The sequence below is a fragment of the Mesitornis unicolor genome, unplaced genomic scaffold, assembly GCF_000695765.1.
Source record: "Mesitornis unicolor isolate BGI_N332 unplaced genomic scaffold, ASM69576v1 scaffold16347, whole genome shotgun sequence".
Taxonomy (NCBI): Eukaryota; Metazoa; Chordata; class Aves; order Mesitornithiformes; family Mesitornithidae; genus Mesitornis; species Mesitornis unicolor.
Window position 1 is genome coordinate 20,967 of NW_010197214.1, and position 22,489 is coordinate 43,455.

A 22,489-nucleotide genomic window follows, 5' to 3' on the forward strand; every position below is an offset into this window, starting at 1 on the left:
TGTGGCTTTTACCTTCACCTGAAAAGCAGGGACAGGACCAGCCCTCTGCAGTACCGAGGAACGGCTCACGTGGGCTTAGCGTAGCTTCTGATGGATGGCAGGTATTTCAGGTGACAGCCTCCTTACCCGAAATGACGCTTGAAATGCTTTTCCAGGAGTTCCTCTCTCTGCCTGCCTCTCCAGAGCATCGGGCAGGTGAAGGTTCACCTCCGCAGAGCGTTATGCGTCGCACCATTACCTCCCAGCAGGAAGCTGGGCTGTTTAATACGAGATTTACAGGACCGACGTCTGCGCTGCTGACGTCTGTGCGGTGCAGCCGCAGAAATTGAACACGAGTCAGCACCGCGCAGCCGCTCGGCCACAGCAAATTTCCTCTCTGGGAGAAACCCCCAGGCTTGACTTGTGCTGCAGCAGCCAAGGGGATCAGCAGCACGGCAATGAAACGCAGGAATCATCAAACCTGCTTAGGGTCTGGTTACGTTTGATTTTCCTAAAAGACATTAGGAAAAGGTAACACCGAGTTGCCTGTTTTAGGCCCCTCAACCATACAAATTCCTGCTTTTCTGGCTCTGTCCCTCCCATACCCAAGCCCCCCGGGTCTGTTTCCCTTTCCCATGCTTATTCCAGCCAAGACACGAGATCCATGTTTTAGGTCTCCTCTCACTTGCCAGCTTCCCACTCCAGCTCATCCCCAGTCCTACACTGCTTCGCTATGGGGAGGAGATACCTGTGGCCTGTTCACATGCAAAGGGGGTGCACCTTTCCCCCTGGCGTCAGAAGATGGGTTGAAGTGCAGCGCCACATTCCCACAAGGCCAGGGCCATCTTGGGACTTACACCTTTCCTTTCACAGAAGCCCGTTCAGAAGCCAGCAAAAGTGGTAGGTGAGGGCAAAGAAAAAAGCCTTGAGATTTACCTCTTGTCTAACTATTATTTTCCTCAAGAAACAGGCCAAGGTTTGGCCTAAATGAGCACTTGTTTGGGCCCGGGTAGCAAGCGACACCCAGGTTCTTCAGCATCAAAGGTGCTTTCCTTTGCCAGCATAAGCCCTAGTTTGCCTTTGTCGGTCCTGCCCAACTCACAGCTCCCTGTCAGGCTGCCTCGAGACTCGCTGCTGTGTTGTACAAATCTGCCGTTTAATCTTTGACAGGCCAAGCCTTTCAAATAACAAACCCTTTTATCATGTCTAGGATGTAAAAGATAAGGGTTCCTGCACCCTGCAAGATAATCCGCAAGCGCAGCAGCAAACACTTTCCACGTGCACGAGGACGGCTCTGCGCCTGTTGCTGTGAGCAGGCGGCAGCTCCAGCGTCTCAGCAACGCTGCCGCAGCGAGCGAGTACAAACAGCGTGGCGTATCTGTGCAGATGTACAGCTATACATCTTCGCAGAACATAAACACATACAGGCCAACGAAACAACCCGAGTCGGCTGAATACCTAAAAGATTTTTTCCGCTCCTGCCCTGTCTCTGGAGGGCTGAAGGCTGCGTTCAGTTCCCTCGCATTAGGCCCAGTCCCTGTGTTGTAGTTACTAGAAAGTTCTGGTCACACCTGATGGAACACACCTTTGAGGGGCTACCCTCTGTGTTCCCCAGCGCTGCAAATAAAGAAGTGCCTGCTTATCTGCAACTGCGTAGATAAGTTTTTCTCGCCGTGATTGCGACCCCGTCAACACCTGGGGGCCTTAGCAAGGATGCAATCCCTGGTGCAATGCAGTCAGACCCTGCTCTCAGCATCCAGCCCCGCACTCGGCAGCATCCCGAAACCCAGCCTGGCTGGGAGGGCACTGGCCAGAGGAGCCACCCGGGCAGTCTTGTGAGGTCTCATCGGATCTACCTGCAGCGGTGGCCACCGCTTGAGGGTCAGGACTAACGAAACCAAACCTCTGCAAGGTTGAGCCTGGCTGGTAACGGCACCTCTGGGCATTCAGCACTGCTTCACCACCCCAGTGCTGTTTTCTTGGGCGATGCTCTTGGGCAGTGAAACATCTCTAAGTGTTACATAGAAATGCCCAAGTCTTTTTCTCAGTTCTCATATGGACCCATGGGTGCTGAGCTGGTGTGGGGTGCCCCAGGCAATGAGGCCTGATCCAAGGCGAGCTGCTGGGCTGGACAGGCTGCAGAGCCCCGTCCTTCTCGCTGCGTACAGTTCCTGTGTGAAATACAGGCTGCAAAGGACACAGCTATGCTTGTGTGTGTTGCCCCATTATTAATAAAGATATGAATCAAGATATCAGTAAGAAAGAGAGCAGAACCCATTTCAGGCCCCTGCTGTCAACTAAAAGCATCTCTAAGGATTCCCTGCTTGGGTTTAACATTGGAGACCTATCCCTGAGCCAATGCTGAGTGCACTGATCGTACGTCGCTCCGGTTTGACAGACAACGCTTGGACCTTGCAGCACTGAAATCTCCTCTCCAGGAGCCCAAGCATTATTGCAACTTCATTTATCAGCCACATCTGAAGGCTCATAAAACCTGCTTAGCTCACCACAGTCCATCGTCTCCGCCATTCCCTATCAGTTTGCACTGTTAATTAGCCACGATGATATTTTCTTGGTTTTCCCTTCAGCTCTTGTCCCACATCAACCCTTCCATCGTTCTGCTGGTGCTGAAAACCAGCCAATGGGGCTGGAATTAGGTCATCCCATCTCCACAGCTGCTTCCCAGTCCCCCAGAGCTCCGGGGCTTGTTGATAACCCCCTGCTACATCAGCCGTTCAGAGACCTCTCCGTGGGGTCAGCTGAAAGCTCCCGAGTGCGAATCGCCAGGTCCTGGTGGTTTGAGGATGCCCAGCAAGAGCAGCAGCCGCTGGTAAGTGGCTCTCCCATGGCAGGACCATCCCACCCAGGGACCCTGCCCACCCTGTGCCCCTGCGGACAAACTGCACCTTCAGCTCACCCTGGGCAAACGGGCTGCTTCTGGTCTGGATTTAACCGAACGCTCCTCCTGGGCCTTTATTCCCCTTTTTATTTCCACTTAGCACCTGTGTGCTTCTCTCATTACTTGCCTGTATTTCCTCATTTCTAAATCTTATTTATTGTGCTTAACTTCCCTTTTTCACTGTTTGCTAATTATGAATGTGTGTTTTTATTGCTGCACTCACAGCCCCTGAAGCCCAGCTCGTTTGCAAACCACCAGTACCCAGCTCTCTTGGTGTAGCTTTTGGACCTACAAGGAAAGCATCCTAAAACCACTCTGAGCCAGGGCTGGAGGGAAAGAAGCTGCCCTGGCAGCAGGGAAGGGGTTTTTTCCCACTCTGAAACCAAAAGCAAGGGTGCCACAGCAAGTGGTACCTGTGGGGAAGGGAAACGGAGCCCCAGTCCCGGTTGCTCGCAGGTCTCAGCTGCTCCTGAAACCATCGATCTCCTCCTTATGCAGAGTTTGCAGTTCAAAGCGGTTTGTTTTTCCCCAGCTGCACACAGCTGAAATCCCCTCTTTTAGGCAGTATAATTATCGTGTAGTGTGATCAGCTGAGGATTTCATTTGGTTTAAACTTCACAGACGTAATCAGCTAAGCAATGCACTGGCTTTAAGTTCTGTAATAATTTTCACCTGGCAAGAGTAAGACTAAAGTGGACTTGTCCCTGGGCTGGAAACAAACATCGGCTTTGGAAACTACGCCATAAAACGGTAGAAACATCAAAGGCATTTCAGGCCCGGCAGCAGGAGCCCTCAAGATGCATCACTCGGGCTGAAACCTTCCCATGCTTCTGCAGATTTTCAACTTGAGAGCACAGCAAGGGGATTAATGAGCCAGTACTGCTGCTGTCTGCTGCCGTTTGTGTGTCTCTAGCAAGGTGATCTACTGTCCCAGCACGTTCATTAACTGCTGGGAAGTTGGGCCACAAAAGATCTGTATCTTCTGCATCTGCATCACTGGCGAAGGGAATGAGCACGCCCTTCCTGGCCAAATACACGGGAGATGAAAGCTGAAGAGCCCTCGTGTTGGGCGACAAACCGCAGAAGTTTTCACTTTTAAAGTACGCGTAAGCAAATAAAAATCTCCATCTAAGGCTGCAATTGCTCCCACTGTTCCTCTGAGAGATTATCCTGGCCGATCAGCCATTTAGGAATTCAAAACACTGCTACAGACTTTCCCAGCTTAAAAATAAGTCTGCCACATCATCAGAAATGTGTATGAGCTGAAAAAACCTTTGTGATGGAAAGACTTGAGATCTGCCCCGTAGGACACTGCATCAGTTCTCAGTTCCTCGGATGAACTGGAAGGAAACCCAGGGTGGCTGCTGTTGCCAGGTGAGTGCATCGCACAGCGGTGCGAGCGAGAGGCAAACCTGGTGACACTGAGACTCTGAACAGGGCTTGTAAACAGCTCGAAGCACAAACTGCATGGACTGTTAAAGCCTGGATCATCCCTCCTTTCTCTCCCTCCAAAGCTTAGAGAGGTGGGAAGCAGACTTTTCTCATGCTTTGGAGAAAATCGTATTCAAACGTATTGTCCAAGCCAGGAAATGCCAGATCTGGCTGTAGCACACTGGAATTGTCACTGAGGCCAAGAGCGAACTGGGGACAGTTTCATGTTTGCTTTCCAGACACCCCACACTGCAAGTCCCTCCAGATCTTAGAGGGAGTTAAAGTGTACAGAGCTCTGCTCTGGGATGTCCAATGCCAGGACAAGGGGCAATGGTCCCAAGCTGGAGCACAGGAGGTTCAAGCTGAAGATGAGGACAAAGTTTGTCAGTGTGAGGGTTATGGAGCATGGCCCAGGCTGCCCAGAGAGGTTGTGGAGTCTCCTTGTGTGCAGACACCCAAAGCCCTGGCCGTGTTCCTGTGTGACTGCTGTGGTGATCCTGCTCTGGCAGGGGTTGCACTGGGGGAGCTTTCCAGGTCCCTTCCAACTCCTCACATTCTGTGATTCTGTGGCTGCGAAGGACCTGGTCCCCATCAAAAGTTCACATTCAGGCAGGACTTTTGCGAGTTACGGGAACACACAAAATGTTTTTATCCATTCACACCACCTGCTCCTGAACTGCCAGTGTGCAAACGGCAGCTTCAGCAAAGGGGCAGCTCCCATCGGCTCCAAGAGCAGCAGCAACACCAACCGACTTCAGTGCAGCGGCTCCAGAGCTGCGTAGGTGTTGGCCGACACTCGAGACTAGAACCGAACAGAAAAACATTCATGGATACAGAGTACAGCACAGCTGAGCCTGTCAGCCTTAGCCCAGAGCAAACAGCTCACTGGCTTGGGCGCTCATGGAGGAGGTCGGTATTGTGTGTCCACAGAAAAATAATAATAAAATAATGATCACACACCCTCGGCGCAGTTTGGAAAGGACAATTCTCCCACGCTCAAGACAAACGGGATGCATACAGGGCTGGGTCAGCATCTCCCTCCTGCTCTCCGCACCAAAGATCAAACAAGGTGGACAAGGGAGAAAGAATCTTCCAGCGTTTTCTCAGCAAACTCTGAGCCAACAGCCGGGCTCGAGGCCCTGCTCCAGCATTTGGGGAACTGCTCCCATTTCCTTTCCCCTTTGCATTTCAGCCAAAAGAACAAAGCCCCCTCCTGAATAATGCAATAGGCTGATGGCTCAGGATGCTTCAGACACGGAGTGAAAGGCAGGAGCCCCGAGTTCAAGTCCTTGACTGGAGTCAGGCAGAGTACAAACACCCAATTCTGACTGCTTATTTCCTACACACAACACACAGACATCTCTTCCGAGATTTCACTTTTCGACCTGCACCACCACCGAAGTAAACTTCACCTGCGATAACCAGCGGAGGTCTTGTTGGGTTTTCGGTGTAGGGTGTTTTTCCCCCTAAAGAATGGCCTTTTTCTCAGCAGGTGTTTGAAACAGAGCTCTGGTTCATACTGGTACAGCAGGAGCTGGGCAATTAGTGCACCCCGACACAGCTGCAATGAACAGTTTTATGAATTATGTATGTGCTAGAATTAGCTCATTAAAGAACTCCTGTGTGCATATGCACATGGTAATTCAGTTGTTGCAGCTATTTGCATTGCTCTCGGGTACCCTGCAGACGCTGCAACAGAGCACGGAACTTCCCAAGTCTGGCAAAGACGTTCAGAAAATGAGTGGGTGAAATGAGAGAAAGCATCAGGTGTGAAGGGTACCACGCTCCACGGTGCTGTCTGTAAGAAGAGATGAAAGCTCGCTACTGTGGAGTGTTTTACCTCAGTGAAGGAGTTACAAAAATCCCACCTTGCTCCTGTCCACAAACAGCAAAGCAAACTGTAAGTGCAAACGGAAGCATCCCAAGACCACAGCAGTACCAAGCCACATCAGTTCCTGATGGCTGCAGGGAGCAAGAGACCTCTGCTCACCAGGATGTGACAACGCAGGGAAGGACGAGACCCCAGAAGCAGACCTAGCTGCATTCATTTCCTTTTCCAGCTACCAAGTGATATGGCTTATAAATGATTACGACTGAGTCTAGAGATTGGGACTGGGTTTCAATCACTAAGAAAGAGGTTCTCTTATAAAACCTGGGGGGGGAAAAAATCCCCTGTAACTTTTTGAGACAACAAGGTTTTGATTTAAGCTGTCCTCACCCATCACTCCAGCCGAGACGGGCTGGATTTCAGAACACACTGGTGCACCCATGGTCAAACCCCCGCGCTCTTCCCTCCTCAAGGCAGCTGCATCTTCCTGCTCGTGCTTTGTGTGCAAGAGCGAGCCGCTCCTCAGCAGCAAAGCACCATCTCCTCTCGCCCGGGAGGAGGCTCACCAGCTTCGGTCAGAGCTGGAAAACCCCAGGAGGACTCTGGGTGACAGATCTCCTTTCCTCTTGCGCGTCTGAATGTGGTTAATACTCCAGCCCAGAAAAGCCTTGCCTGCTTCAGAGAAGAAGTTTACTCTGTCTCTCTCAGTTTAATTAAGATGCCAAACAGGTTGGTTTGACATTAATGATTTGAACAGAGAAAGCTGAAATAAGCAAATACGTAGCTTGTGAGCTTATAGGAACATCAAAAAGCATTTCTTTAAAGATCAATCTTTCTCCGTCCAAAGTCAAGGAGACACAAGGGAGAGCTTTTCTTTCCCACTGACAAGTTTTTCTGGAGATGAACTGCACAGCCTGGCCTAGCAAAGTTCCTGCCGTAACAAGTAGCACGATCAGTAAATAGCGGCTGACTAACAAGGCGGTTCAATATTTACACAACCTTCTCGTTTCAAGTACGTGGCACGCTGTTAGAAAAGGCGACACTCTTCAGATAAACTGGTAAGACTTTCCACTGAACACCTTACTCTTTAAGAAACAGGGAGTGACAACCCCAGACTTACAGCAACACCCGCACGCAGCAGCCCAGGACAGCGAGCAACCTGGCGCAGGGAGGAGCGAGCAGACGCTCGGCGACAAAGCGAAGAGCAGCTCACTTCACTGCTGACACTTCAGAGCAGACGTGCTGCTGCTTGCTTGCCTTTCTGGGGGTTTTTCCAGTCTTTTCCAGGTAATGCAGCTGCCTGATGCTGGTGAGAAGGTGAACACACCGATTCAGAAGCTACAGCTCTTGTGTGCAGTGAAATTCCCTGCGAATGAAAGGGCTAAGGCTGCAGCCCACCTTCCTCCCCCAGCATGGGAGGCTGTCATTGGGAAACCACAGCAAACCTTTCTGTCCAGAACCTGCAGAGGAGCCTTAACACCAAACCTGTTTTGAAAACAACAGAACCAGAAAGTGAGACACAGAGCATTCGAGACATTGAGAAACGACGACCATGTCTAAGGAGAGCGGAGATGCTCATTCACCGGCAACACAGGCGTTCTTCAGAGCAGGGCAGCAGTGACAGCGGAGAAAGTGTTTCCAATATAAAGAACTTTAAAAAAAAGGAAAATAAAACAGAAAGTAGCTTTGACTCAAAGATTTGCTGATTTTGACTCAAGCTTTTGGCTAAAAGTCAGCATTTACCATGAAGTGTTTATACAACCAAGGAGAACACTCCTGTGGTGATACCGATTGCAGTGATCTAAAATACAAGTACAGAGCAATCTTTTCAATAAGGTAACAGTTTATCAACTTGTTCTTACTGCCACTCTCACTCGTGTTTTGAAAGCATCCCTTTCCCTTTTAGCCATCTCACACACTCCTTAAATACATCATAAACTTATTCCGAGTTCTCACGTAGCGAAGCTGCCCAGGCGTGGGCAAACAGCCCATAGCACACAGTAGTTGTAAGAAAACCTTTCAGCTCGTGTTCTCCAGTCTCCCTCCCGTACCTTTCCCTCCCAGCACCCCTTCTGAAGCGCCTGGTTGCTTTCATCATGTTTTAATAGGGCACCTTGCTTCTCTCCCCAGGTACCAGGTACTGCGCACATGAAATAACTCTTCTGAGACAAGTGCTCTACAGCAGTGCATGCTAAAGTGACACTGAAAGCAAAAGTCTCCAACTCCTTAAAATCATCTAGCCCTTCATCAGTACTGAGCCTGAAAGCCCCCGACAGTTACTGGGGTCAAAAGAAGCCTCTATTTCTGTCAAGGCACAAACACAGCTCTTGTGTCCTTTATGGGTGGTTTCTTTTCCCTTCACACACTGACTCCTCTTACCTTGTGCTAGGGAAGCAAGTGCAATTCTGCCAATTCCAGCGCTCCAGGGCCGAGAGCCCTCACCAGGCGCTCCATTAAAACCAGCGCCCAGGCAAGACAGGACCGTTCCCCTGAGCAGTTCCTCAGTTCAGGGCAGTCAACAGCCAGGGCTACGCTCCCGCTCAAGTTCCGATGGCCAGGCTTGGCACCCTGGTGTCCTCACATAGGGGGCATTTCCAGGAGGCTCTCCCAGACACACAGAGCTCTGCTGAACTCATCTGCCCTTCTGAGGTTTTAAGTATCTGCAGCACAGTGGTGGAAAACCAACCCTGCTCTCCAATGACAATTTGTAAGCTCCTATTTTGAGCTTCGGGCTAAGAAAGCTGCTAACAAAGCAGTTTTCAGACTTTACGTGAACACAATCAGTTACATTAGCCATCCCTCTGCTGTTTTCTCCTTGGCCTGCTGCCTCCCAAAGCTAAGCACATGGGAAGGCACAGTCAAGACACATCCCAACGCTCAGAGCTGTATTCTTAATGATAAGAATAATAAATCCGTATGCATGAAGCTCGCAGAAAGGCATGTTTCAGTGCCCAATTTTTAATAGCCCTTGGTTAGAGTGAGGCCTACAGCACAATACCCTCCTCTTGCCATACAATCGCATTTTACTGTGGTGATGACACTGTGTTACTCGGTTCTTAAAAAAAAAAAACCAACCCCACAAAATTGAATGTCACCATGGGAACAGTCTGAAGTTGATTTTGGAAAGAGACTCATTTCCTATAGCTTTTCTGTTGGCATAAAAATAACGTCACTGAACCGTACCAGAAGCAAGAGCTTTATGAAGTATCTTCTCTAAAGACACCAGTCAGCTCTGAAAATATCCTCCCTAATGGTGTCATTTCTTTAGTTTCTGAAGCAGAATAAAGGACCCGGAAAGGTTTCCTTCTCATTCTCCTCAACAAGAACCACACCCCAAGCTACCATCAGCGCGATCCAATTCAACCGTTCTTCAGCCTGCAATGCGCACCAAGTGTCAATACGGAAAACGTCCTTCTTAGAAGAACAATTACAACTTAAAGCAGTCATCCTGGCTGGCTGGCTGGACAAACGACACATGTTCACACAGGAATAATTCAGTCAACCGTCTTAATAAGGATTTACTTTAAACAGAACCTTGTATGGGTACACTAGACTCAGTCTCATTAGGAGCAAGTTGGATTTTTATACAGCATGAACCACTGGCAATCTAAAACAGACCCACTGGAGAATGGAATGGAGAATCAAACGCCACGTTTCAGACCCAAGCTCTATGTGCCTTTAATACTTTTTTCCTTTTTTTTTTTCTTTCCAGAGTGCACACTACAACAGACATTTGCATTTATCATGTTTTTAACTTCTTTTCTAAGGATGAACTCTCTGAATCTGCATCTTCCAACTCCGCTCTGTGTCTTTTCAGTCCTCCGAGAGGCTGGGCGCTCTCGCTGCCCGCGGGACGCGAGTCAGCCGTCTCCTCTCTGGTGCTCACAGTGTAGCTGTTGGAGTCCATTTCCGACAGGCAGCAGTCTTTGTGCAAGGTCACACCTGCCTGGACGAGGTCGCCGTTATCAGCGTTTGAGTGCGCCTGCCGTCCTTGCACCGTGGGCTCCTGCTCTCCAAAACTCTGTCCGTTGTTGAAGCACGAAGGGCGGAGGTGCAAGTGGCCGTTGTTGTGGTTAACACACGAGGTGTCGAGGCTCCTCTCCTCGCCGTCCTCGGTCTGGGATCTGGAGCAGTGACTTGACATGCTACAGATGGCAACAGAGGAGAACGGAGGAACCAGCGGGTGGTGGCTTGCTGCTGGCTGACAGTTCTGACTGTTTTTCTGCTCCACGAGTCCTGCAGTCTGAACGCAAGGTTCTTCAGTACAACTATTTAGCCCTTTGCAGTTAGCTTTCCCGTTGAGCTTTTTAGTCTCAAAAGAATGCTCTATACCTCCACCACTGGTGTCTTCAGGTGAGTTTTCTTGACCCTCCGTCTGCCGCTGATTGTCACATTCATGAGCTTGACCATTACTAGAATTTTCTATCGAGCCACAATCTTTTAAAGTTTCTTTGTTGTGGCTTTCAGTAGAAAGAGCTGGGGAACCTTGAGAAACTACTGAACTCAAGCTCCTAGCATCTTCCTTATTTAGTGAGTGTGCTGTACTGTGCCTTCCACTAGTTCCTGGGTTCCCTTCGTCATTCTCCCCATCTGCTCTGGAGGACTCACCATCTTTACTAGTTGAGTAGGATATGTAAGAATAATGAAGCCATTTGTAAGCTTTGTAAATCTTTCTCTCCACTGATTCACTGTCTGAACAAGAAGAAGGCCTTTCTTTGAGAACTTCTTTGTTGGCCAAGCTCCTTTCTGGCGAAGAAGCTGGGGAAGAAGAGAGATCATCTACTTTGATCTGGGGGTAATCATAGATATCCTCACCTATGTAGGGGGTCACGTTCTCCGTGTTAGCACTAGTCCTTTCCTCCTTTTGCACCTTCTGCCGGCGCCTCAGCGCGTTGCGTTGCCTCATAGACGTGCGTCGCTCATTCAGTTCCTCTTCATCTTCTGTGCTGCTGCTGCTGCTGGAACTGCTGGAGTCGTTCTCCTCAGGACTCGGGGACCGCGGCCGTGGGAAAAGGTCTGTCTCCAGTTCTGCCTCGCAGGTATTGTCATCAGAGTCAGACTCATTGGAAAGGGCCAGGAGACGCTTATCCTGATACTTTCTCAGTGCAGAGAGCCTCTGCTGACGGGAAGCCACGTCTTCTCTGGCCGAGGGGGATTCAGTCGATCTTAAGGCCCGTAAGTTGTAGGCAGTTTCATCAGACTCTTCAGCCACGTGCGGCGGGGAGTGATGCAGAGAGGCGGAGGACTCGGACTCGCTGTAAGCAGAGCGCTCACTGACTCCTGCGTGGAGCTGCAGGATTGTGCTCTCACTGAGGTCGCTGTCCGAGTCAGAGCTCCAGCCCTCGATCTCCCGGCGCACCAGGGAGTCAAAAAAGGCCATCATCCGTGGGTCTTCCTGCACTGACTGGTTGGCATAGTCGTGGGACAAACCACTACCACTGTTCAGCACAAGACTGATGTACTCCTCGTGAGTGTAGAGGCAACGGGAGTCATCCTCAATTCTGCCATCCAGATCCCCTGTGCAGTCCGGCTGTTTGTAAGGACTCCAGATCTGTAGCAGAAAATAAAACAAAAAAATACACATGGCTTTGAGTTCATAAACTTCTGTAAGCATTTTCAATAGAAAAGTAGTGCAAATACTAGGAACAATTGCAAGTTGCAGATCATTTTTATTGATTTTTACCCCTCAGACTAATACAAGTATTCCAGAGACATGGGTTTCCTTTCTCCCTCTTTACAAATGTGTTTTTCCTGCATCTACTTCACCCATCCAGAACTTAAAAGCTCTCACACTGCAGACTACCCATCATTTCAGTGTGCAATAATTTCTCCCAAATTGCAAGGCTCTATTTTTATGTAATAAGGGATGCTTACTTACTAAGGGTAAGAATAGTCTGTTGCCTACAATACAGTCTTGGCACTAATGAAGGCACTTGTTTCCCAGGAAACTAGAGCTGCTTGTGCCCGTGATGGAAAGTAACATCTCACCCAGCTGCACAGGCAGTCACACCTGAGCAGCAGGCAGGGAGCTGAGCGTATGCGGGTGACTGCGCCCTTTAGGGACCAGTCCTGAGGGAAAGCAAGCACCCAGCATCCTCTCAAGTCACTGCAGCAGTTTTAGGGAGAGGGAAAAGGGGACAGAGGCGAGTTTTACTGGAAGCTACTTTTCAAGTGGAGAGAGGGAGCAGCATTGCAAAGTGAAGTGATTTCATCAATAGCAGCAGCCTGGCCTGTGCTGTCTGTCCAGCCTTACCTCGGTTTTCCTGGTGTGGAGAGGGGGAAAGGACAAAAAAAAGGAAAAAAAAGCCTCAAAGATGATCCACCAATATCCTTAAGAAACTGGCAATCCATAGCAAACACAATGGTTGGATCTCCTCACCCTTTTCCTCAGTTTTACTCACAGATTCAGGGGTAATGTGATTAAGGCACTCACTGGACAACCACTGTCACTTCATTCTAGATCGATGGATCACACGATGCACAGCACCTCCTGTGAGCAGAGCTGTATGTATGCAGCTCATCCACAACACTGCCTTAACGTTCTGTGTATACAATATCTTGTTTCTGTCACGCTTTGGTTTAACACACTAACAAGATCAGGGAAAAAAAAATCTCCATACCCGCTGTCTGTACGAGGTTGGCTTTTTGGGACAGGCTTTGGCAAAACCATTTCTCTTTTCCCAACAGAAATCAGTCAAGTTTTGCTCCCAGTAGACAAAACCACTAACAAAAGGAGTGTTTTGCCTGTGCAAATGGGATAATCAGCACTCATCTCGCAGATGCGTGGTTAACACGTGCAACTTAATCTGATACTACCATGACAAGCACTGTAAAAAAGCCCACCAGAATGACAGCTCTGCTGTAGTCACAGATTTTCAACAGTGCACAGTAAGACCTCACATCTTTAATACTGGAAGTAAAACAAAATAAATTATCCTGCAGCTACTTATACAGCCCAGCCAAACTTAAGATATATACAGGTGACCTTTATTATGGCATTCTCTCAAACTTTGCATCCTCTGTAATTTGTAGTTTACAGTGCTTCCCCATATGATCTGGTCACACAGATAACAGAGACACTTTCAAAATTAAAATGGACTACAGGTACACCTCTCTCTGTATGGCAATCAAGCTGCCTTTCAGAGCAAAGGCAAAGGAGTTTTACATTGAATTACGTTGGCCTGTTCCTAGGAACGGGTCTCAGTATCGAGGTATATTCACTATGTGTACTTAATTGCTGGTTTTACTGTTTGCAGTACTAAAGCAAATTCTCTCCCAGTACAGTTCATGAATATAATATTTGAAACCAGAACAGACAGTCCCCATTGCTTGGTTCAAGCACTGCACTTACACACACAGCTCAAGGGACAAGCACCAGGCTTGGATCAAGTAACAAAACCCAACCTAAGCCCACTATGTGTAGACTTCCATCAACCATACTTCACCTTTCTGAATTACTCAAGATAACAGGAAGAATCTTTCTTCACCCTCAAGTTATTTCCCACGGTCACTTTCTAAAGACAAGGCAGGAACGAGTGCTCTCTCAGTAGATGCACGAGAGAGATTGTTGATTTGGGGATACACCAATTTCTTTTTAAAATAGAAATACAAACCTCCACTTGCTCAAAGGACTGTTCTGAGTTGCTGCCTTCTTGATTTAACGAGCATATGTTCGGTACCTTCTCACAATTTGTCACATCTTTTCCCCTCTTTGTCCCACTACGGAGCATTTCAGCAAGTAGATCAACTCTTTGTATTTAAGAGGCATACACCTTCTCATACTGTATGCCTGGACATGTAAATGGAGGAGAGGATTCTGCTCTGAAGTGTGAGGGCCTGCCAGCATCCCAGCAAGAAATCAGACCAAGGGTCTACCCTTGGCAGAACCAGGACATCTTTAAACTTGCAGCAACTGGTCCAGTGCTCCCTGTGACCACCGAAATGGGCTGCATTGTAAGCGCGATGGCTTTGCCTTGTTTTCATCCTCCGACTGATGCCGCGTCAAGGAAGAATGTGAGCAAACTGGAGAAAAGAAGTTGGCAAATCATCCCACAGAAGCAAGAACCTATCGAGTTCCTTCTGTCAGAGGATCCAGGAGCTGAACATTACTCACCGATGCCTTGAGTACGGGTACGAAAATAGGAACAACAGAAGAGTACAAAACTGGTTCTCTACTTCAGCACAGATGCTTCAGAGCATCTCTGAATTGCTTGTATTCCATGGTGGCAAAGCCCCAAATTTTAAAACAAAAAAGTAATTATGCCCATAGCATGAGAATAATTAAAAGCAGCTCCATTAGATGATCTGATTAGGCAGAGGCAGCTAGCCACAGCGACATTAATCTCTCACCATGGCAACATGGGCAAGCAGACTTTGCTATCTTTGATAGACTGATGGTTTTTAAACCAATAGGCCCAACCACAGCTGTGCTCAGAACCACAGCTACAGAGCATTCTAGTTCCAAAATAAACCAGGGTTTTATTCTGGAAATCCTAATGCACTTTACCCATTATCGTTTCTGGAGCTGTCTTGAACAGCATAATTCTCCATGGCCCTCCTCTAAGCCCCACACATCAGAGGGAACGTCTCATTTATTTCTCCTGCAATGCAATTCATTTTCCTGCCAGCGCATCCCAACGTCTCTCACACTTAACTGAGGAGAAAGTGGTATTTTTCTATTTTATATTGCTTGCTGCAAATGATAATTTTAGTTCACAGCTGTGCTTTTCCACACAGTTTTACTGAGGCTCTGGTTTCTGGAATGGAGGGCAATGAACAATTCATCTGCGTTGATGTCCAGCACACACTGCCTGGAGTCAAGGCTTTCAGCGTCCTTTATTTGTGAGCTTGTTGAGTCTAATTTCAGGTTTCTGAAACCTCCTCACTTGAATGTTCACTCCCACCCCCCCATCTTATCCATTGTATTCTGAGTCCTAGCAGAAATCAAGCCCTGAGCCACTGAGTTACTGCACTGTCTTGCAGGTACTTTACAACAAAGTAAAGAAATAAACCAAACCAACCAAAAGAAACCCCACAAACCATAAAGGTCAAAATAACTCTAGTGAATACTATTCATTTCAGCAGGGCTAGGCCCGAGATGAATTTGTATCTCATTTGCAATCAGCATTAAAATAGCAAGTGTGTTGGCAGAAGCACGTGGAGCTACTGAATGGCTTGTCTGTATGCACCATCACGCCTTGATGCTGGTGCTATCAATTCCTCACTTCTAGAGGTACTAAATTTAGGCCAGCTAGTCTAAAAATTAAGGGCTCAGACAAACAACTACTTGCATCCACATTTTTAATTCATCACAGAGTTTCTGCAGTTGGGGGAATGGAACACCAGCCAACCACCGCGAGTTATTGCCTGTGATTTAATGCCAGAAAAATGTTCAGAAGACACTTGAAGGACAGTAAAAGGAAAGGCACTTCTTAAGGAACTGATTAAAAACAAACAAAACCAATAAAACGTAAAACCCCTAGCTACAATTTTTATCTACTGCTCTTCCTCTTGATGTATCAACTCCTCTGAGCAAGCACGTCAAGCATCTCTATGTGGGAAGGATGCCATGCAAGGGACAGACTTGTGTCCGAGCAGTTTTTAACGCAGTCAGCAGCCCCTCAGAACTGCTGGTGGTGTTTTTCCTGCTTTGCCCTTCTGCTCGTGGCAGTTCGTAGGCTCCAGCCTATCCGTACAAGTAGAACAAAGAAACCACCATTGCATGGTTACCTGCAAACTGCTGTTCACTAAGACAGTGCCTTTAAGGAGTGGAGTCATGCAGATCAGACAACATAGGAGCCTTAAAACAACCTGATCCACAGACATGGCACAAATCCGAGACAAAATGACAATACAACAAAAGGGTAAGAAGTTCTGGCTCTAATAAGCTTAATACTTTAAACACCCTTCTCTTCATTTGTTTCTTGCAACGTTTGGGGAATTCAGTTCCTTCAAAGCAACTACGCGAGTCCCACTGCACACACTGCGACGCCACAGGCGTCCTCTTCTGAGGAAGCATTCAAGCAGAGGTGTCTTTCAAAGAGTTACTCGACCTGTGACTGGGGCCTTAATCAAACTGACCTTTTAATCACCAGGCAAAACCGCCCTCGCCAAAACTCTCGCAGAAGTACACAAAAGCAACACGGGGGATGTTTGTACCGATGCTAATCCAACCGTCTAAGCACGCTCATGCAGGAAGGATTCACAGGGTGAAGGGTCAGCAGATCTCAAAGCCAAAAGGGAGGATTCGGGCTGCGTAAATCAAGTTCCCAAAGGAAAAGAAAATAAAAATGCCCCTGGGAGAACTGCTGTTAAAGAGTGGCAGTTTGACTGCTTGGAAATGGAAAAATCAGTGAGCTGCTAAGACTGCTCAGTGCACTTCTGTCCAAAGCTGGTGTCTGATAGATTTGCAATCAAGCCTGTCAGAGGGACACAGATGAAGAAAAAGTAGGAAAGCAAACTTAAGGTACCAGTGGAAGACAGAAGAAAAGGAAAGCTGAACTACAAACAGAATCCAAATGCTGATGGTAGCTGTAATGCAAGTGATGCAGCTGGGCACTGGGCCATGGTCCCAGGGTTTTGGGCCAGTTCTGGTCCATAAGTTGCAGACCACTAAAATATTCTGTTGCAGGACAAGTTCATTGGGTCAACTTGTAGCTGGATAAAGCACTTACTGATACTTAAACAACCTCATTTATAGTCACACGCAGGTAAGACTTCTATGAAGTCATTCAATAAATAAGTTAGAAGCAGCATCAGTTCTCATCATTCTGCTTAAAAATTAAATCATTCTGGTCTCTTTCATCTTGTTGACAGACACCCCGCTCTGCTCCTCCACTCTCAACCTCTGCTGTTAGAAATGACAAAGGTTTCTGCCTTGCTCCTGCAATATGGGCTGTCTTTCCTTAAAGAAAGGGAGTTTCAGAAACTAATTAAATTTGTTATGGCTTTACATCCCACATAAAAAGGCACAAACATTCTAACTACACTGTACGTTGTTAGAGGATTCAGAAAGGACATATTGAGCCAGCAATGTGCCCTTGAGCCAAGAAGGCCAACGCCATCCTGGGCTGGATGAGAAGGGGTGGTTGTAGGGCAGAGAGGTTCTCCTGCCCCTGTGCTCTGCCCTGCTCACACCACAGCTGCAATCTTGTGTCCAGTGCTGGGCTCTCAGCTCCACAAGGACAGGAACTGCTTGAAAGAGTCCAGCAGGGCCACAAAGTGATGGAGGGAGTGGAGCATCTCCTGCTGAGGAGCGGCTGAGGGAGCTGGGGCTCTTGAGCTTGGAGCAGAGGAGACTGAGGGGTGCCCTCATTCCTGGGGATCAATTTGGAAAGGATGAGTGTCAGGAGGCAGGAGCCAGGCTCTGCTCTGGGATGTCCAATGCCAGGACAAGGGGCAATGGTCCCAAGCTGGAGCACAGGAGGTTCAAGCTGAAGATGAGGACAAACTTTGTCAGTGTGAGGGTCCAGAGCATGGCCCAGGCTGCCCAGAGAGGTTGTGGAGTCTCCTTGTCTGCAGACACCCAAAGCCCTGGTCGTGTTCCTGTGTGACTGCTCTGGTGATCCTGCTCTGGCAGGGGTTGGACTGGGGGAGCTTTCCAGGGCCCTTCAACTCCTCATATCCTGTGAGTCTGTGTGATTCTGCGATATTGTGGAAGGTATTAAGAGTCCTGCTTCCTCTGGAAGCCACAGAAAGGTGTGTTGAATTGATTCAATGCAAAAGTGTGTACAGAAGTTACAGAATGGCTCCTAAGACAGTACTTGGGCCCAAGTCAGCTAGGTCAGGCTAGGCTAAGGCTCAACAATACTCTTCAGAGAGATTCTTATTAAATTTTAGCCCAAAGTATCAGAAGTCTTAGAAAATTACACGTTACAGCTGTGACCAAACTCTCCTGAGAAGGACTGCTTGCATGACACACCAGTTACAGCCAGAACGAAACTGGAAAAAAATGCCTTTTTCAAGGTACAAATCCAGGACATCCTGATTTTATCCCTTCTCTCTAAAACCTTTAAAATTGACATGGAGTTGAAATGCACAATTAATGCCAGCAAATGAGACACAGCACTTCACACAGCAGAGAGATGGGAAGGCAAGATGGGAGTGGAAAGCAATGACAGGGAGCAAAACAAAGCATTTCTTCCTGAAACAGGGAAAGAATGCGTTTTCTGATAATTCATCTTACCTTGATAATCTTTTCAACGCCAGAAGAACAGATCATGTAAGTGTGAGGGTTAAACCGGACTTGGTTCACAATTGAACGATGACCTTTCAATACCATAAAAGCACCATTGACGACCCTGCCAATGCCACCTAGGGGAAAACAAGCACACACCAAAGTGAATAATTAAATCTTCATATTGCTTTCATTTAAAGCCATTTCAAAGCAATTTTAAAATGAATTTTCCTTTAAAGTTGGATTATATTTGACAATGTGCTCCATCTTTATTTTCCAACATTTTAAGGCCTGTTTTGGCTGCGGAATTCCAATTTTATGAGCAATGACCCTAAGAAAAGCTCCGAGTTTGATGAAAAGCATCCTTCCCGCAAATTAGGACTGGGAGGCCAGCTTTAGTTCAACCATCTAAACAAACAACAAAGGTTTTTGACCTAATATGACAAGTATGTGAATAAGAACAACATGCACACTTGATGAAATCACCAGTGAAACCATAGTGCCTAAGGCATGACACTACTCACAGTTGGTAAATTTGAAGCAGAGACAAATAAAGAGGTTGACTTTTCTAACAGCTCTACTTTTCCCTCCCCTTTTTTTTTAAATTTGGTTTTTAAACCAGCAATTCATCACTGTCACAGTTGACTCCAGCCTGATGGGCAGAGATCTAAAGGAGGCGATCTTCAAGGCCAGGCTGGACAGGGCTTTGGGCAGCCTGGGCTGGTGGAGGTGTCCCTGCCCATGGCAGGGGTTGGCCTGGATGAGCTTTAAGGTCCCTTCCAACCCAAACCATCCTGAGATTTTATGATTCTATGAAGGAATTCCAAAGGTTTCTGCTTTAATATTGAAGTACCATAAATTCCTTTCAAGCTGTTAACAGTAAAATCAGAAGTATAGTACTAGAAGGTACTTCACTCCTCTCAGAGTGAAGGTGAACTTCCCCATGTGCTTAAGTGATGTCTCTAAGTAAGCAGTTCATACAGAGCCTTTTACACCCTTACCCTGACAGCGGCCAGGTAACCATGCATGTAGTAATTTCTATTTGTGTCTCTTCACTTGAACTGGTATTTTTATTTGTATTGTTTCAGCAGAATTGATCTCTGCTATCCCAACAATACCCAAATTTTGCCTCTGAGGTTTGGGAACAGGAGTGTTGTTTGTTTGCTTTTGAATTGAGTGGCATACGCAGGTCCCACAACTGTTTTAGCACGGCAGCTTTTGTATTCTCAGGTAGTTTCCATTTGTATGAGCAGTGTTTATACAGAAGCTGTTAGGTTACGTACATCTTATTAATAATAAAAATTTTAAAAGTCTTCAGAGGCTGATTATGCCAGTTTTAGAAGGAAGCTCTAACTACTGGAGGGAAGGGATGGAGATATACTTGCTAGTTCTGCAATACTTTCAAAAGATCACTGTGCTTAAAGACAGTTCTGAGTAGTGGTTTAGTGTTCTGGCTGTGCTGGTTGACTTTTTTTTGGTCTGCTTTTACTTGATACGCAAAGTGAAATGTCAAGAAAACCCCTCTGCCTCCACACCCTGCAAATAAGTGCTCCAAAGAGAGGCAATACAAAGTCTCAGACAATTCTTTAAATCATATCCTACTACAATCTAACCTGCTGGAAGAAATAACTTACAAAGGGCTACATCTGCAGTGTACGTTTTAAAACGGATCCCCTCTACACACATTTGACAAGAACACCATGGCAACACAAGGCCTACCTGCAGCCTCTGATAGACAGAAGGATGGGATAATACAGTGCTTTGAAGTAGCAGACGTCTGCTAAGTTGCCAAAGTGATTACTTCTTGGTTTGCTTTATTGTTTATGTTTTAAATATTATGCTAATGAAGTCCTTGTTAATGATGCAGGTTTGTAAGTGTTTATGCAAATGAGCTGACATTTCACATATTGAGAACACGCTGGATGGTACCAACACATTTTAGAAGACGTGAGTAAACCGTAACGAAGGAGAGTGAGGTATCTGGACAGCAACCTGACTTCTCCCGCACAAGTTCCACAACACACAGCAGTGTTCACAAAAAAACACGACCAGAAAAACCCAGAAGAATGAATTATTTGAAGGATAAGAAAAAGAAAGTGATTGATTATTTGGAAGAGTGCCCTTGTGCAGAAATCCTGTAAGAATGTGAAACAGTCTCTAAACTAATGGAAGATGCGTTGCTCCAAACGTTTATAAAAACCTGTCAAAGCACTTGCTGGGATAAGGAGCAACCCTCACAGGCTCTGTAGCAGAGGAATTAAATGACCTCATTAAGTAGTCCTTTCTATCTAGGACACTGCAAAAGAAGTCCCACTGGTTGTTCATATAAGGTAGAAAGATGTTCCACAGTGTAAAGCATAACTTCACACAAGCCTTGTGAATTACTCAAAGGGCTGAAAACTCCTGAGAAGAAGCAGAGATGTGCAGCTGCTGCCAGCATGCCATAGCACAGCATTCCACTGTAGTACTTGGCACTGCAGGAGAAAACTCATCTAAATTTAATTTCGTTTTCATTAATAATAACCCAGGACACATTCAGATCACAGGCCTCTGCCCTGCGTTTGAATCCTGGGAGGTCGTGGTGCAGTAGCGGGAGACACCAGAGTTTGGAAAGCAAACGAACAGCACAACGCAAGCAAATGCACACAGCGCATGGGGCCTCTGCCTTCAGTGCTGCAGATTTAAAAGTCTCTGGTCGCACACACCTGTATTTTTTTGTACAACGCATGCCAGCAGATGGCTTTGTGCTTCAGAGACCTGTAGAGAAGGTAGATTTAAACACGAGCACTCCTGCCTCAGAACACAGTCCCTGCTGCGTCCCCTTTAGCGCCGTCAGGAAGCTGACTCCAGCTTCTGACTCTTGAAGGTTTCTCAGCAGCACAGGCAGGACTGACCTTGGTCACATCAAATACGGGATGAGAACAGCAAGGGCTGGCCAAGATCCTTTCTCCTCCTGCATAAGCACAGGGAGCAGTGGGCTGGTGTCGGTGCTTGCCCGGCTCTGCCAGGCAGTCACCCACTTCAGCTAGCCTGGCCTAACACCAGCCCCGTGGTGCTCTTGTACCTCTGCAGGGGCTCTTCCAAAAGCCAAAGAAAAATAAAATCCATATTTAAACATCCAAAGAGTATGCAGAAAGCTGTAGTGGCAGTGGCTATTTCTGGATGTCTGTTTTCTTTTGTCGCTACTAAGTATCTGCCGTATCTATCTATGCCTTATCTACACTAACCCTCCCACTGTTCTTATCACCAGTGGAGCTGAACAACAATATGAAAGCTAAGACAAAATTACTATAGAAATAAGCTTGGGCACACCCTTTCCACTCTGTTCCCTCTCCTGGTCAGAGAGATGCTCCTTTGGTGTGTTCAGCTGCACACACCACGACGGTTTTTACACCGTTATTGGAAACGTGCAAATTACCAAGAACAACCATGATTTCTGAACACAAAGGAAATAAAATAAGTGAAGTTATCACACAGCTGACAGCTGGTTTTTGGTTGGTCGGTTGTTTTTTTTAAACGTGAAAACTGCTCACCCGTGCATTTATTTTGCACCGGTAGCTGCAGACACGTTCAACACAATAAAAAGGAAGCAGCTTTGGCACAAAGGGACTAAGGCTTCTCCAGCCTCTCCCAGGTCTCAGTGTCATCTTCAGCTTTCTAGCGTTAAATTAGATATTAAATATGCTAAGACCAGTGAGAAATGCTCATGGATGCTGAATCTTCTTCCACTTGGCTACGGCACTACAAAAGCCAACCATTCCATAGCACACTGTGGTCAACACTGACCTGATGGAAAAGATAAACTACAACCCTAAACCAGTTTAGATCTCAGAAGAATCAGTTTTTAAAAGAATACAAACCTTCCGGAGCAAGCTGCCCATTGGGCCAGATGGGTTCCCTCCACCCAGACCCAACTGATATGTATATATGCACATACATAAAAATCTCCAAAACAGTCCGACATTAAGAAACACTTAATCATCTATTATTCATCTTCATTTCTCAGCCTAGAATTTTGAGAACTTAAGCCACAAGCTGTCTCCAATGAGAGAACCCTGTTCAAATGTTGTGAAAAGATCTGCTGCTGAATTCTTCAGGCTTAAAGAGGTGTCTGCATCGACAATGACGAATGAGGAGGGGAAAAAAAGAGGGAAGAAAAATTGCATCAGTCCTGCTG

General features: G+C 47.0%; 1 protein-coding gene across 1 annotated transcript in view; it reads right to left on the minus strand.

The window, feature by feature from the left end:
- Nucleotides 1–9,879: 9,879 nt before the first annotated feature.
- LOC104543995 (DDB1- and CUL4-associated factor 5-like) overlaps nucleotides 9,880–22,489 on the minus strand; it is a gene marked incomplete at its 5' end in the record, with an annotated part of 28,724 nt that continues 16,114 nt past the window's right edge. Inside the window, 2 exons of the mRNA XM_010188731.1 lie at nucleotides 9,880–11,688; nucleotides 18,322–18,449. Of these exons, the coding sequence (XP_010187033.1) occupies nucleotides 9,880–11,688; nucleotides 18,322–18,449 (1,937 nt within the window). The remainder of the gene's footprint in view (nucleotides 11,689–18,321; nucleotides 18,450–22,489) is intronic.